This window comes from Sturnus vulgaris, chromosome Z (assembly GCF_052056855.1).
Source record: "Sturnus vulgaris isolate bStuVul1 chromosome Z, bStuVul1.hap1, whole genome shotgun sequence".
In the NCBI taxonomy this organism is placed as follows: domain Eukaryota; kingdom Metazoa; phylum Chordata; class Aves; order Passeriformes; family Sturnidae; genus Sturnus; species Sturnus vulgaris.
In genome coordinates this window covers 6,008,680-6,024,852 of record NC_142283.1, presented here as the reverse complement: position 1 = coordinate 6,024,852, position 16,173 = coordinate 6,008,680, and the positions used below count along the sequence as shown (strand labels likewise).

General features: G+C 38.8%; 1 protein-coding gene across 2 annotated transcripts in view; it reads left to right on the top strand.

Annotated features, from left to right (window-relative positions):
- Positions 1-16,173, top strand: part of LOC106857638 (uncharacterized) — a 28,151-nt gene that overhangs the window by 4,829 nt on the left and 7,149 nt on the right. Inside the window, exons 4-10 of one of the 2 annotated variants that reach the window (XM_088155892.1) lie at positions 6,879-6,958; positions 9,691-9,829; positions 11,004-11,178; positions 12,876-13,040; positions 13,179-13,241; positions 14,000-14,074; positions 15,872-15,940. In XM_088155892.1, coding sequence (XP_088012018.1) covers positions 6,879-6,958; positions 9,691-9,829; positions 11,004-11,178; positions 12,876-13,040; positions 13,179-13,241; positions 14,000-14,074; positions 15,872-15,940 — 766 coding nt within the window. The remainder of the gene's footprint in view (positions 1-6,878; positions 6,959-9,690; positions 9,830-11,003; positions 11,179-12,875; positions 13,041-13,178; positions 13,242-13,999; positions 14,075-15,871; positions 15,941-16,173) is intronic. The other variant, XM_088155893.1, reaches the window with a different exon arrangement.

The window sequence follows — 16,173 nt, the reverse complement described above, 5'->3', positions numbered from 1 at the left end:
GTTTTATTTTCCGTGCATTGTGAATTGTTTTATTTACCTAGTGGAAGGATGTAAGATGCCTAAAATCTTTGTGGTGCTGTTGATATTTTGTTGTTTGTTTGTTCCTTTATTTGACTTCTCAGTTTAGAAAGGTAAATTAGAAAAGTCTGCTGCTAGATGATTTTGGTATGACTCGACACTGCATGAATTGAAATTTCATTGTTTCGTCTCAAAAATAATAGGAGTGTGTATTTTATTAGTTGTACCATTTCATTTTGTCTTCAGGTGGGTTGACAAGAAATTGTATTTTAATTTTAAATCCAACTTATATGGAGTCAGTACTTGGATTGTTTTAAAAGAGTGTAGGTATCTTGTTAGTAAGTACTAATTAACTTTCACTAAAAAAGACTGCTTTGTGCCGTCCTCATGGAACTCCTCTTTACAAAGGATATAAATAATATACAAATTTCTCATCTCTATCTTCACTATTGCCTGAACCCCTGTAGAACAGTAGGTTATCTGGACCTCAGGTTGTTATTTTGGTGCATGTAGCAGTGTTTAGACCTGATGCACTTTCTGAGACTATCTGAATGCAGTTTATATGCAGATACAAAGGCAGAACAATAATTCTGTGAAGTTCTGTAAAGGAGCTTACTCCTGGCCTTAGCAACTCTACCCCAGGCTGAGTGATTGACTAAATTTCTTATTTATTCCAAAGAATTTCCTGCCACTTGCTTGCTACTATCTGTGGCAAGCCCTAGGAAATTTGGCATATGGATGCTAGGCTTAGCTACAGACTAGAAACTTTTTCAAAATGTGCCTTTTTTTTTTTTTTTTAGCGTGTTTCTGGAAAGAAAGATTTCAAAGGTTTTAATACATTTTCTAGTGGCTTTCTTGTAGATGCACACACAAGCAAAGGTTGATTGTTCCTGGCAGCTTGAACATTAACCTCACTTAGTTTTTAACATTGCAGTACATTTCTAAGAACCTTAATGGAGAGCTATGCCTGCTGAATTTCCTCAAAACATGGAATAGAAAATGAACCATCTATCTTGTATAACTGGATATCACTCACTTTACTAGCAAATAGCCATCAAACACAGGAAAAAAGGATCAAACAAGGGGTATGTTCTAGCATACAGTATAGAAGTGAAGGATTTTCTTGAAAAAACAATTTTGTGATGTAGTTTAATAGAAATTGATTTTTTTTCCCATGACAGATGTTTGTTTCAATTAATTTGGAGGAAGTTGGAGTTAAATCTTGCAGTCATTTACTTTATGTGCATAATTACAGCCAAGATGACAAACGTTTTCCCGTTCATGACAGAGCAGGAGGAGCTCACAAACAGCCCTGCCAGATGTGCAGGTTTGTCCATCAGTGACTCTAGCTTGGACATTTAAGGAAGATCCAATGGCACCCATGCTGCATTACTCAGTGTTACAAAGCAATAGTGAAAAGGCCACCAGAAAGCATGTCCATGGAGTTGTTTGTGCAGTATATTTAGAGTATATTTAGAGGCCTGGAGACCAAGTGAGTCATCAGAATGATTTTTACCCATGTTTGCAAGGGATCATTTGTTCAGGAAAGTTTTTTCATTATTTTTCTGCTCAGGTAGAGGGCAGCAGTGCTGATGTCACGCCAATGTCAGCTGAGGAGAGGCAGAAGTTGTCCTCTTGCTGCAGAAGAAGATTGCAGCTGCAGTGTTTCCCTGGGCTCTACTCCAGGTGATCTCAGTCCCTGTGTCACCTGCAAGGCTCAGTCCTGGCAGCTGCAGGCAGATTTGCTCTGAGGGAACTCTGTGGTGGTCCCAGGTCTTGCAGGTGGACTTTGAGCACCCATCCCAGCCCTTTGGAATCAGTAGAGCTGGTCCTTAGGGACCTGATTCAGGCATTGCTAGAGACTGGCTTTTGGTGCACTGAGCTCCTGATGGACATGGATGGAGTTCAGATATCACCCCCAGGCAGGCTCACCCGCAGATGTGCAGGACCAGGTGGAATATTTTGGAGAGCAAAGTGGAGCCTCTTATTCCCCAGAGATGCTCAGAGCATAACTACAAGAGTAAGGAAAGGGATGAAAGCGCATCTGGTTAAACACAAAATAAAATCAGCTGCGTGGGACCCTAGCAAGGAAGGCAAGAAAACAGAAGACTGTACACTAGAAACACTCATGTTTCTTAGAGCTATACTTTTATCCTACAGGATATACAAGTCAGAGAGAGATTTATTGTTTTCTAACAAAACACTTATACGATTTGCTTACATCTTTAAAAGAAATTGCATCTTGAATTTCAGCAGTGGTCCGTTATGTTTAAGATGCCTTTTTGCAGCTGAAAATCTGGCTGATGAGATCAAACCCAAAGGCATCTTCTCCCATACCAGCACCTGTGACAGTGATGACAGTAGGCCAGCAGGTAGGGCATGTTTTTTAGCAAAGAAAATAGCTCTTTTCCCCTCATGCACCAGGGAGATTGAAGTCAGGGTTAAATGTCTCTAAAATCCTCGGCTGCAACACAGGTTTAATCCCCAAAAGCAGCAGAGAATAATGGGGTTATTAAGGAAGCAGCTTAGCTCTCAGCAGCAAGGTTTAAGGCTAAAACCTCTCCATGACTTTCTACGTGGTGTAACAACCCCAAAATCTCCAGCCTCTCTCCCAGTTTTCCTCCTGTCTCTAATTTTGCACTGCCCATGCCTCAGGTGCTGATGAATGGAGAGTAAACTGCTGAATGCTTCAAAACTCAGCTTCCTAGGATCAGTCCTAATTTGTCCAATTTATAACTACCACTTTTCATGAGGATTTCTCTTCCCACCAGCTAACTGGCTCAGAACAAAACAAATAATTTTTATTCCGCAGAATCAGAGTGGCCTGTGGAAGAAGATGATTTTTTTCTGGCATATTTTCTTTCTGAAGGATGTACTCAGTGTGATGGGGCATGTGATTACTGGGCTCTAGAGTAATGGTGAGCTACCACAAACAGATCTGCTGACTTCCAAATCCTCAGTAGCTGGGTCATGTTGTGGAAACAAAATCTCACCTATTTTGTATGCAACAGTGGCTGTGCAGTTGCTCTTTATTTTATTCTTCCTTATTTGCACCTGTGCTTAATAGTGGCATTCCTCACTTCTCTCCGTGCAGAAAACTTCCATAAGCTTCTAGTTCTTCTTACTTATGAATTTGGGCAATCTCCAGAACATTAGCAGGCAATTTAATAAAAAAGGTGTAGAGAACGCAATGAATAGGAGAAGGCAAAAAGGAACTTGATATAGCTGTGTCCTCTCTACTGCCAGCTGTGTGCTTTTGTCTTCCCAAAGAGACTCTCTCCAGGACCAGGTCAACATCCACAAATCCCTGAAACAGAAAATCAGGAGCCTAAATAATGCTCTCCCTGCTGACAAGGAAAACAATCAAGATGAAGCAAGGCTGAGGAAAAGAAGAACCAAAGCCTGGTTTATGTGTTCTGAGGAGCTGTGATTGCAATTTTGGCAGTTAAAAGGCTTAAAGCTTTAGCCCAGTCTTCTTGTTCCTTTTTGGCCTGGACAAGGGGCTTAAAAGGAGATGCTGGATTTTGACTGTGTGTAGGAGAATCCCAACGCAGGCATAAGTTGCCAGTTTGTGAAGAGGAAGAAATTGATTGCTTTGAAGCACTCAGCTGGTTTCCTAGTTAATATTTCCATGCTGCAATAACCAGTTCCATGACTGAACTGCAGAATGTTTTTAACAAACCAAAGTCCTGGCTTTGTGAACACTTTCAAGTAGGTGCAGCCAGAAACTTCTTTTCAGGAATTATGGACAAGCTGAATGTAATAATGGAGACAGTTCCACTGGCCCACAGCACGTGCACCACTGATCTAGAGAAAGACTCCTCCTCTGGAGCATGGATTGCCTGACAGACTGTGCAGTATGAAAAACAAAACATCCTTGCAGAAGCCAATATTTGAATTTACAGGGAGGCTTCATGCTGCACAGATGGAACACCACTCACTGCACCTACAACTTGCAGAATTCAAATGGAATTTCAGTAAGGTGAAAAAAAGAAACTGACAAAGCCCAGAGCCTGTGAGAGCAATTAAACATGGTTCAGCAAAAATTCATCACCCATGAGAGGTTTGACAGTGTAGGAGGATTAAATAATGCATACATTGGAAGCATCAGGCACAATCACTTTTGAATAAACAGGAGCAACAGCTACAGGAGTCAAAACAAAAATCTAGAATTGCACCCCAGTGAAGAAGCAGTTCAAAGCCAAGTCTTATATGAAACTCTAAAAGAAGCCACATAGAGAACATCTGGCCATGGACTAGACCTGACAACTGCTCCTCACAGAAGGAAAAAGAAGACAACAGTGAGAAAGTCTGCATTTTATAACTCAATCTTTATTTCAGATATCCAAACATAAACCTCACTTTTCTGTGATTTGTCCATGGAGTCAGTTGTTGTCTTACTCTCTACTTTATTATTTGTTTTAAAATCACAGCTTTATGCATTAAAATCTCTTGGAAATAATAATGAAAAAATAAAACAACGCACAACATACCCTCCATCCCCCCTTATTTCGTTTGGCATGATATATTTTAAATAACTACATGACACAGAATTAGCAAAACCACGGCTGAAAGCCATTTCCAGAGATAAGTCACAAATGAGAAATGAAATTTTGAGACTTATCCCAGATAGTGTGAAATGTTATGGAGTTTTTATCTCTTGCAATTAAAACCTTCAGTCTTAAGGATATATCCCAAGTACCCTGATGGATGTGTGCTGTAAGACAAAACCTGAAAGCAGCTCAGGGTATCGCGGCGGGTGTCAACAAAGAGTTAAATCATCTGCACGCTAAGTGTGCAGACAGAGAGGATTTAACAGGAACTTTAAAAACAGAGCTACAGAAAGTACAGCGGTGTTCAGAGAAGAAGAAAGTGCTTTTCCAGGGTACTGTAGGGTGGGGTTTTATTCAGTTGTTTTTTGACATAGACGCTCACACACCGGGGGCTCGAAATATCTCGGTTCAAGAGGTTTCACGAGAGCCTTTCCCTAACCCTGACTCCCTCCTCCTCGAGGGAAATGCGCTCCTTTGTTCCAGAGAGCGCCCTGCTGTGAATTCTGTGCACAGACATTCACAACTTTGGAGCTATTTGTTCCTCTCTCCGGCCGAAGTGTGCGCTGCCCTGAGGACTCGAGCATCTCAGTCTGTTCGTGTCAGTCGGTCCTTTCAATGTCCTGCAATTTTATTTTCCCGTCGGGAGCCCTGAAGCCCTAGAACATGTCCGGGAGGCCGGAGAGAGCAGCGGCAGCCCCGGCAGAGCCCCGCGCTGCGTTCGGAGCATTGTGGCATCACCTTGCGCGTCCGTGGCAACCGTGGAGTTCTCGGCTCTAGCTGGGTGTCAGTCCCAGCTGGTCCGAGCACTTTTGTTCCTGCCGTGCCGGGAGCCGCTGCCCTCCGAGCATCCCAGCACGTCATGCTGGAGGAGGAGCAGCATCCCAACAGCTCCAGGCACCGGCGGCAGGCTGTACGGTGAGTGCTGCAGTTTCACTGCGCATTTGGTACTTGCTCCGGGCTTTGCCTGCTTTAAGTTAGCGCGGTTAGATTTGTTGGGATCACGGTTAGATTTACTCTTGAGTGCTCCCCATCACCTTCAAATGTCGTGTGACTTTCAAATGTCTTGTTCCAGCCCCTGCCGTGGGCAGGAGCACGTTCCGCTATGCCAGGTTGCTGCTCCAAGCCCTGTCCAGCCTGATCTTGGACACTTCCAGGGATGAGACAGCCACAGCTGCTCTGGACAACCTGTGCCAGGGTCCACCGCTCTCAATGAGGAGAATTTCTTCCTCATATCTATTCTAAATCACTGGCCTGTTCTGAAGTATTCAGCATATATTCAGAAGTTTGTAAGAAGAAACTGACAGAAGTTTTTAATGACACATCAAACGTAATTCCCCAAGCAAAGGCTTCCTCTGCTGTTTCATTTAATTATGGAACTCCCACAAGCTGCTCCATGGCACTGGATTTTTTTTTCTAAGTGAATTAGCATGCTTTTTGAATTTCTCCCTTTGTGTGCTAGTAAGCTATTGATACCTAATTTAACAGAGGAATATTGCATATTCAAAATCTTTAGCATTCCCAGGTGACACTATTTAGATTCAGTTTTTACTTTTCCTCTCTGTGACTTCAGAGTAATTTAAAGAAGTTTTCAAACTTCAGAATGATGTGGATGTGACAGAAAAACATTTTGATTCTGTTATGAAACTACAATTTTGTTGGTTTTGGTTTTGTTTTTTTCTGTTCATTATGAGACTTTGGTGTAAGTTGCAATAATAAAAAGACTAGTGTTAGAAAAAAACTAATTTCTTACTTCTCAGGGCTACACCTTAATGCAAAAATTCTGTGCAATTTGTGAAAGACTTAGCAGCCTTTAACATAGCAAGTGTTCTATTAGACAGGCAACCTTGTCTATTTGATCTACTTTAAAAATCATAGTACTATCATTTCTCTCCCTTAGAATTGTTTTGAAGAGAAGCAGAGTTTGCAATCTGTTTAGGAGAATGTAGCTCAATGTACACAAATGTAACATTTTTTTATTGGTGTTCTGAAAATTCTGACAGTGGATATTCTGCTATATATGTATTTATTTATCTATAATATTCAGGCTTGGAGGACTAGCTGTACAATTCTGTTTTCTAAAGCTGACATCAAATTGCAGTTGTGGTAATTACTCAAATGACATGGTACTAACACTGTGTAACTGTTCATCAGTGGTTAAAAAAATTAATATTTTAGTGGGTTGACAAATAAAATAAAGCACATCTCTGCTAGAGGCCTTAATGGCCTTTTACGATATAGAACAGATTAATCTTTGATGCTCATCAACTAAAAGTATAGATGGTTAACTATGTTTTTAATTCCCCACAGTTTATAAACTTAAAAACCTGCATTTTGACAATCATGAATTCACCCTCTGCAGCCAATATTTCTTCTGGAGAAGCTAATCGGTGAGGTCCAGTTTTTTAAGTCTAGTAGTTTATTTCCTGCTTTTGTGGCTTATTAATTTTGTAGATAACTGAAATGATGCAATTCAGGCTGAGGAAGAGCCCAGATATGGTGTGATACATGCCAGCTGTCAGAGTCATCAGGAGGCAGAGAGAGTTTCTTCCAGCACCTAGGAATACTGCCCAGGAGGCACAGGGGGGTTTTCCACATTAATTGAGGTGGTAGAGGTTGGCTTTCAGTCTTACCATGACCCCTGTGTTTTATACCTTGATAAGAGTTCGACCTTTGGCACAAACTACTTGTCTGTCTTTACTCTGTATAAAACTGCCAGTTACATAGGAACAGCAAAACTCCTCAAATACGGACTTTGGTTAGAAAATCAGAATGCAGTCTGCTCCTTCAGCTGCAGAGGTTTAGCAAAATTACACCTCTGGGTAGTAAGTGGAAGAACATTTCTCTCTGTTGCAAAATGACTCTGTATTTTCTGCCAGCTGTGGAATTGAAGCTAGTGAAAAGCCAGTTTTCTGCAATGGTCAGTGTTGACTGTAACCATAGGACTTGTGAACACTGGGAATTTAGGTTTTGAACTACAAAATACCTTCTGCAGTGTAGAACTCAAGAGCTATTTCACCTGCTCATGTGCTTTATTCAAGATTCTTAAAGTCCTGCTAAAAATGGTGTCTTAGATAAAAACTGTAGTTGGTAAAAAACATGTTTTAGTTCAAAACCAAGAGTTGATGAACTAGTAATATATGAAAATGGAAGTAGAAAACATTCTCTGAAGTTTGTGAGACTTTAAATTGTGCATGCTTTGAAACTTTCCACACTTTTGTATGGATTTTTCTTTGAATCTTTTGAGAGCTTTCTGGTTGTAGCACTTCTAGTTGTTACATGAAGATAAAAGCAAAAATCTCCAAGTGGTAGTAGGAAGCTTTCATAAAGTACTGCATGTGTTTGCCATGCTGTGATAATTAAAGAAAGTATCACAGAAACAAAAATTCTTAAGGCTAGTTTCTACTTTATTTGAAAATGTTAAAGTAGACAACCAGAATGAAGTGGTTAACATTATAATAGTTCAGGAGTTCTGTCACTGGTTGGATGGGTTGGGGTTTTTTTGTTTGTTTGTTTTTGTTGGCTTGGGTTCTATACTAAGAAAAAAAAATAGGGTTTTCTGATATATATTTTTAAGTTTCCACCAATTGCATTGTGAGTTCAGAAGCTGTTCGTAAAATGCTATTTCAAAAAGGTGTCTGATGCTTTTTTTTTCCAGTACATAGTATAATGTTCTCTGTTTTAATGCTCTAATACACATTTTTCATTTCCATAGCATCCGTAATTCTTGTGGTGTCATATAATTTTAATATTTAAATATTTATAGTCTACAGCTCAAAACCTGAAATTTTATCCATTAATAGTAGTAATGTCTTTAAAGGCAAGATTTCATCTAAGTTACCAATCCCCTCCTTGATGGCATTTGTGTCTTTTTTGCCAGTCAAAAAAAAAAAGTGAGAAAACATATGTCATTAGGTAAATTTTTGGTCATGAAAAATGTTTATTGTGCCTATACACAAATGTAGAAAGATTTATTAATTAAATGTCAGTACAATGTCATTTCTGTAAAAAATACGTAATGTAGACAAAGGTAGGATACCTTAGTATATACATTTCTGTATTATATGATACCAATTTACTGCTTAATTTAATCATATTTCTCTTATCGGTGTATTTCACATTTATTGCCCATAAACTCTTGCAGTTTTGTGTGGAGAAAATAGTCTTTGCAGTCTTTTTTACATGCTTAAAATAATCTGAAAACCAGCATATATCAAATAATGTGAACACTGATTTTCAAGTACTGAAATAACTTAAAGTTGTCCATTTTAAAATTATAATAATTTCACTTAAAGTTATTTAACTAGTTAATAAATATATTTTTAATATACATACTTGTGTGTGTGTGTGTATATATCTGTATGTGTACATATTTATATGTGTGTGTATATATAAATTTGTATATTCTATGCTTAAATTTTTCACTTCATATACAGAATCTTGGTTTTGACTCTTTTATTACTGCTTGGGGTACTTGAGGGCTGATTCTGCAAATTTCCAATTAGATTTTGATATAGCTGAAGTAGTAGTGGAAATTAAGATAAAGCAGGGTAGTTTGGAGGACTAAACCTTTAATTTGTGTTGTGTTTGTGATCAGTTGCATGTCTGTAGTTTGAATGTGTGTATCTCTGAAGACAAAGTAAAAGAGAGATTTTTTTTCCATATCTGTGCCTTTGTTTCGTGACAGAGATGGTTTTGAGATAGTAACTCATGTTCAAAAATGAGACTTACTGTAGAGACAAAAAGCTTGCCAGTTATTTTAACTTACATGATTGGAATGATGTTGTTAAGCCTCCTGGAAGTTAATTGTCAAAAATTATGGAAATTCATTATCAAAAATAAAGACACTGAAAAATAATAATGAACATGTTATGCTTAAATCAACTTTGTTAATCCAAAGTGGATGTCTCTTTTAAGTTCCTGCTGCCATATGTCTCATTTTGTACAAAATAAGCAATTCTATATAATCCTTTCTTCAAAGAGCAGTAGTAGATGAAAACTGCACAAAGTAATTTTACTTATGTGAATGTTTAAAACTCTGGGCCCATGCTTGGGTAATTGAAGTAAAGAAGCATTGAAACTTTAAGGGAATACTCATGTGTTTTGAAAACACACTTTTCAGCTCAGGCAGTGATATACAAGGACCACTGTTACCTCAGGACAGAAATCCATCAGAAATGGACACCATTGAAGATTTGAGAAAGAAACTACAGAAGCTTGAGGAAAAAAACTTGGAATTAACCACTCAACATAATCATGATGTAAGGAGTTTGTTTGTTTGCTTTCTTGCTTGCTTGCTATATTTTACCCTTGAAAGAAATGTAATTTGTTTCCTTAAATGCAGTTTGTTTCCTTGAAATAATCCTCTCATCAAGTGAATCAAAATCACAGTCACTAGTTGGAAAATACGAAGAAGTAGCCCTGTACAGACCTCTCATGCCTGTCCATAGGAACTGATATCACTTTCAGTGTCATTGCTAATAGTTGAAAGTGTGTGTAAGAAACCTGAGCACTACACAACAGGAGTCATGCAGAAGAGTATTTTGCACCCCCAGCTTTGGAATTCTCAATGTAAGGCACGGTTTGTTTGTTTGAATGTTTTAATCCTGGTAATTCCAGGGATCCATTTCAGAGAATCACCCCACCATTGATGGAGCAATGGGAGCACAACAAGAGCAAATCACTGTGTAGGAAGCAGGACTCTCTAAAAAAATGGATATGGAACAACAGGCTTGGTTTATTGGCTGTATTTAATCTAAAACAGAATTGTTACTTACAGCAATAATAATTCAAACTAAAGAAAATTTTAATTAAATACTCTCTCACTGGTATTTCATTTAGATACCAGTTTGCCACAAGAGCATCAGGGAAAACGTTTTAAATGGAGTTAAATTATTTCCCATGAATGGAGCTCCTGTTAATAAGGATGTGGTTGCTTTGTAGATATTCTGAAGAAATTCATGTTTTACCTTCCACCTTCTTGCATTCAAATGGCTTGAATGTGGTAATTTCTGGCAGCAGTGACTAGAATATCTTTCTTATACTAGATAAGAACCTTTTTTGAAGTATTTTCTTTGTTTTGTTTGTTGTGTTTAATAGTATTCTGCTGGACATCATTGGACTGAAGTTTGTGTTTACATGAGTTACTAGGTGTCTGATAATCTAGTATCCCAACATGACTGTTGTTCTACTTGTTAAATACAGTTATCAGAAAATTGCCTGTGGAATATAATTATGACTTTTATTGTCTTCAGGCAGAAGTACCTTTGGAAAAACAGAGGGGTGTGTTTAAGTTACATGAAAGTGATATAAGAACAGGATCAGTTTGCATTTTAAAAAAAGTATCTAAAATGTGAAGTTTCAAGACTGTACTTCAAATTCAGATGTGATAAGATGGCAGCTGTGAGTGCAATTTCTGAAATACTTATTTTCTAGATGTCTCGCTATGAAAAAGAAATAATGAAATTAAGGTTGGAACTCCAGAGAGGAGAGGCACTTCTTCGAGTTCTGGAGAGTGAAATGTCCTTTGCCAGAAAAGATGCTCATGTGCAGATGTATTCTGCCGAGGACGAGCTATGTGATGCAAAAGCCAAGCTGATGGAACTGCAAGGTAAGTTTAAAAAAAAAAAATTATGGACCAGAGGCTACATCAGTCCCAAGTCATTAAAACAAGCAGAGATTGCAAAAGGTTTTATGGCTACTGCATTTTTTTGAACCCTCTTATTTTCCCATGTCATCTGCTTTTGTAAGCTCAAATTAGTTTACAAAACCCTTGCTGTCTCATATGAATTAAATGTAACCTACTAAAGCTATAAATTCCTCTTGTTTCTCTCGCTCCTTATCTTCTGTTACTCCTTCCTTCATTGTGTACAGAATTATAATTAAAGTGACCCTCTCTACATCCTGCTTGTCACTATGTCCAGCACTGCTTCTTCCTTTTTCATTTCAGGGGGGAAGACAAAATCTGGTCCTGCTTATTTGTTTACACTCTTTCCAGAAACTTCTTTTCCCCCCAGAAGTTCTCATCATACTGCTTTTTTCTTTTCTCTTTTCATGTATTTCTAGCTTTTCATTGTTCTTATCTGGCTTCTTCATGTCTTCTTTGGTTTTCTTTTTATACAAACAATGTGTGTTATGACAGTAGTATTTGGAAAGGGACATTTTTTTCCCCTACTAGTTCTGCATTCATAAACTCAAATTTTCTTAATCCTTCTCAAACAGAGAGAGATTTCTCATACTTAAAAGCTGGGGAGATGCATTTTTTATTACCTATATTAGTATCATACTCTTTAAATCTAGTACAGGAGATGTTTTTGTGAACCTTTGATGTTCACTGAAAAGACTGGAGCACTCCTGGAGTTTGTAACCTTACAAGGATGGAAGGAGACTCTGAAACTTGCAAGTGCACTTATACTGCCAGATTTTTTTTAAAGATAATAAGAAATCGGCACTTTCACTCGTTTGGAGAACACACAAGTTATAAAAATCTTACCTGGTTTTAATCAACTGAGTGTCACTTGCCAACATTACTGCATAGCCAAGGAATGCAGCTATCCTGGTGCTAATGCTCTCCTTATCACGTGGCTTTACTTACACAAGTAGTACTGGTAACCAAATAGTCTAAATCACACAGTTTAAAATAATAACAGTATGAAACTTATAAATCACATTATGTAACTTAGGACAAGTGTTCAGAAACACAGTAGTTCAACCTCACACTTGCTATTTGGTAAAGAATGTGCCTTTTCTATGCAACAATTGTTTGGTACTCAGCATGCTAGATATGTGAACTTTGGACTTGTCAGACTATTGTAACATATTTGAATATTACAGAAATTTAATTTAAATGTTGCCTATAACAACATGCCTGACTAATATTTGAAGAGTATGAAGTGTTGATTTCAATTGATGCTGAAATATTTCCAAATGTAAAGGACTCCCTTCTGTGGCTAACAGGGCATGTGTTCCCTAATATCAGTGAAAGGGAGACTATAGAATAAATTTGTTTACTTGATTTAAAAACACAGCCTTGAAATTATGATGAGGGTTAAAAGATGTCAATAAGTATTTGTAGCACTTCAAATAAAATGCTGTTGTTTTCCACCATTTCCGAGGGTAGGATACTTGTTGTAATGTCCTCTGCCTATTAAAGAAGAATATCTGTAATCAGGTGCCCTGTGTTTCAAACAAGCACTTCAGACAAGAGTCATACAGTCATAAGTATTTCACATACATACCTTTGTGAGAGGTATTTAACAGGAGATGTAGATTCTCTCTTGATTAGTTTTTTTATTCTTTTTATTCCAGCACGAGGGAGAGGACCTAGACATCAACGTTTTAGATACGCGTCAGAAAGTCAGCTTGACCAGAGTCAAAGCCAAGATTTCCGGCAAGCGCTACCTGAAAGTGACCTCAGCATCGAGGCAATGTGCAACAGAACCAACTCAGCGTCTGGAGCCGACTTACCCTCTGGTGTGCCACCCTAAAGAACCTCTGTTGGTGTCTGGAGCCAACACAGCCTTCCCTTCCTACCATAACTATTTCAGTTCTGTGCAATTTCATAGTTTTAAACATTTACTTCCTCTGAAGCTTATTTACTTTCTCTGACAGAATCCTTTTGGCTTTCATTTGTACCCGAAGTAACCACGTCACCTCGTGGTCCTGCTCCTGATGGTATGGGTTCCTAGCCAGCATACCACAGAATCACAGGGTTGGAAGAGACCTTCAAGATCATCAAGTCCAACCCATGCCCTAACACCTCAACTAAACCATGTCACAGAGTGCCACACGCAGTCTTTTTTGAAACACATCCATAAAAAACCTTTTCCTAATATCCATTCTATATTTCCCTTGGTGCAACTTAAGACTGTGTCCTCTGGTTCTGTCAGTTGCTGCCTGGAGAAAGAGACCAACCCCACCTGACTGCAGCCACCTTTCAGGGAGCTGTAGACAGTGATGAGGTCACCCCTGAGTCTCCTTTTCTAGAGGCTGAACAACCCCAGCTCCCTCAGCCGTTCCTCACAGGGTTTGTGAGCCAAGCCCCTCCCCAGCCTCGTTGTCTCCTCTGGATGTGCTCAAGTGTCTCAATGTCCTTCCTGAACTGAGGGGACAGAACTGGACACAGCACTCGAGGTGTGGCCTCACCAGTGCCCAGTCCAGGGGAAGAGTGACCTCCCTGCTCCTGCTGGCCACGCTATTCCTGTTACAGGCCAGGATGCCATTAGCCTTCGTGGCCACCAGGCTGGCTCATGTTCAGTCGCCTATCAACCAGTACCCCAATTTCTTTTTTTTTTTCTTTTTTTTTGATGAAGTCTTTTACCTTTCTTTCTGTCATAAATCATTAACATTTTTGTAATAGCCTTTCATTGCAATCATAGCCACTTCAGTTCTGTGGATTTCTTTGCTTTCTGAAATTTACTTTCTCTGAACAGAATCTTTGTGTGTTCACTTCGAACCTGAAGCAGCTGTTTCAGCTCCTCTACCTGCTCCTGCTTCTCCACGTGATGGTAAGTTTTCAAGCAATTCTAGTCACTTGGATGTGGCTTCAGAGCCAGCATCTCCCTTCATGCTGCACAGCTTCTCTAGGCAAATACAACACTACTTAATTAATTTCCTTTTTTTTTCTTTAATTTACTTTCTCCAAAGTAAATTTACTTTCTCTGAACAGAATGTTTTTCGCATCCCTTTGAACCCCAGCCGGTCGGTACCATGTACTAGTTTGAAAACCAACCAGTAGGAGTTTCCAAGGCAGTTATAGTTTAGTGGGAAAATTAGAATAAAGGCAGAAAACACTGGCTTAAACAGACAGAGTCAGGATACTACTTGACACCCTGTTGGTCAGGGTGGTGGCAGCAGTCCAGTTAAATGGTGGCTGCAGTCCTGCTGAAGTGATAGCTGTGGTTCTGTTCAAGAACCAATCCCATAGAAGGGTCTGGTCTTCCTCTGAAGTTCCAGTGGTGGTTATGCAGCTCTTGTCCTCTAAAATTCCAGTTAGTAAAGCTACTCTGGTGCTCCAAAACCTCAGACTGTATCCAAGTAGGAATTCTTGATTCTCCCCCTTGGGCAGAGCATCTCACAACAGGATGATGTAATTTTGTGAGTGATGCAGTGAAGCCATGATGGCCCATAGATAGCCCCCTGGAGGGAGTTATCAGGGATGAGTCCTGGAGAGAATAAAGAACACTGCCCCATTTGTCTTAACAGCTGACACAGATTGTAATAGAATACATACTGTTTGGTTATATTTGACATTATAACCTAAGACAATGAAGTAAATTTACTTTCTCTGAACAGACTCCTTTTGGGGTCACATTAAGCCCCAAGCAGCTGGTACACATCCTGCTTCTGTTCCTCCTGATGTCTGATAAGCCTGCTTTTCAAGGAATTATAGTCACTTGAATGTGGGTTTCTTGTCAACAAATCCCTTCATGCTGGACATATTCTGTATGCAAACACAACAATACATAATTACCAACATTATGAAGCAGTAAAGGTGGTGCATTTGAGACTTTTGGAAGAGAAAGAGCATGGTGAAAGCTAACACAGGGCTTAAAATTACTACTGTAATTTTTTTTTCTATTGATCCTTAATTGCTTGGATATTTTAGGTTGGTTGAGGGGGGTGGTGGTGGGTCGGTGTATGTTTGCTTCCTGGGTTTTTTGCTTGTTTCTCTCTACTATTTAAATGTCTTCCTTCCTTCCTTCCTTCCTTCCTTCCTTCCTTCCTTCCTTCCTTCCTTCCTTCCTTCCTTCCTTCCTTCCTTCCTTCCTTCCTTCCTTCCTTCCTTCCTTCCTTCCTTCCTTCCTTCCTTCCTTCCTTCCTTCCTTCCTTCCTTCCTTCCTTCCTTTCTTTCTTTCTTTCTTTCTTTCTTTCTTTCTTTCTTTCTTTCTTTCTTTCTTTCTTTCTTTCTTTCTTTCTTTCTTTCTTTCTTTCTTTCTTTCTTTCTTTCTTTCTTTCTTTCTTTCTTTCTTTCTTTCTTTCTTTCTTTCTTTCTTTCTTTCTTTCTTTCTTTCTTTCTTTCTTTCTTTCTTTCTTTCTTTCTTTCTTTCTTTCTTTCTTTCTTTCTTTCTTTCTTTCTTTCTTTCTTTCTTTCTTTCTTTCTTTCTTTCTTTCTTTCTTTCTTTCTTTCTTTCTTTCTTTCTTTCTTTCTTTCTTTCCTTTCTTTTTTCTCCAAAGACTTTTTCATTCCTTTCTGTTATAAATCAATAGTATTTTTGTAATGGTCTTTCCTTGCAAACACAGCCATTTCAGTGCTGCACATTTCCTTGTTTTTTTTTTTAATTTAAATTATTTTCTCTACATAGAATCTTTTTGGGGTCGCGTTGGTTACCAACTAGCCAGAACACCACCTGCTCATGCTCGTTTCAGTGATGGTAAGTCCACTCTTCAAGGAATCTTAGTCAATGAGTTGTGGGTTCAGAGCCAGCATCTCCCTTTATGCTGCACAGCTTCTGTAGGCAAATACAACAGTGTTTAATTGTAAGCAATAAACTACTGCCAACAAAAACATTCTGACACTTTTTTCAAAAGAGAAAGGAGATGGTGAATGCTAACACAGGGATTCAAATTACTACTGGATTGTTTTTTCTTGCTATTGATCCAAATT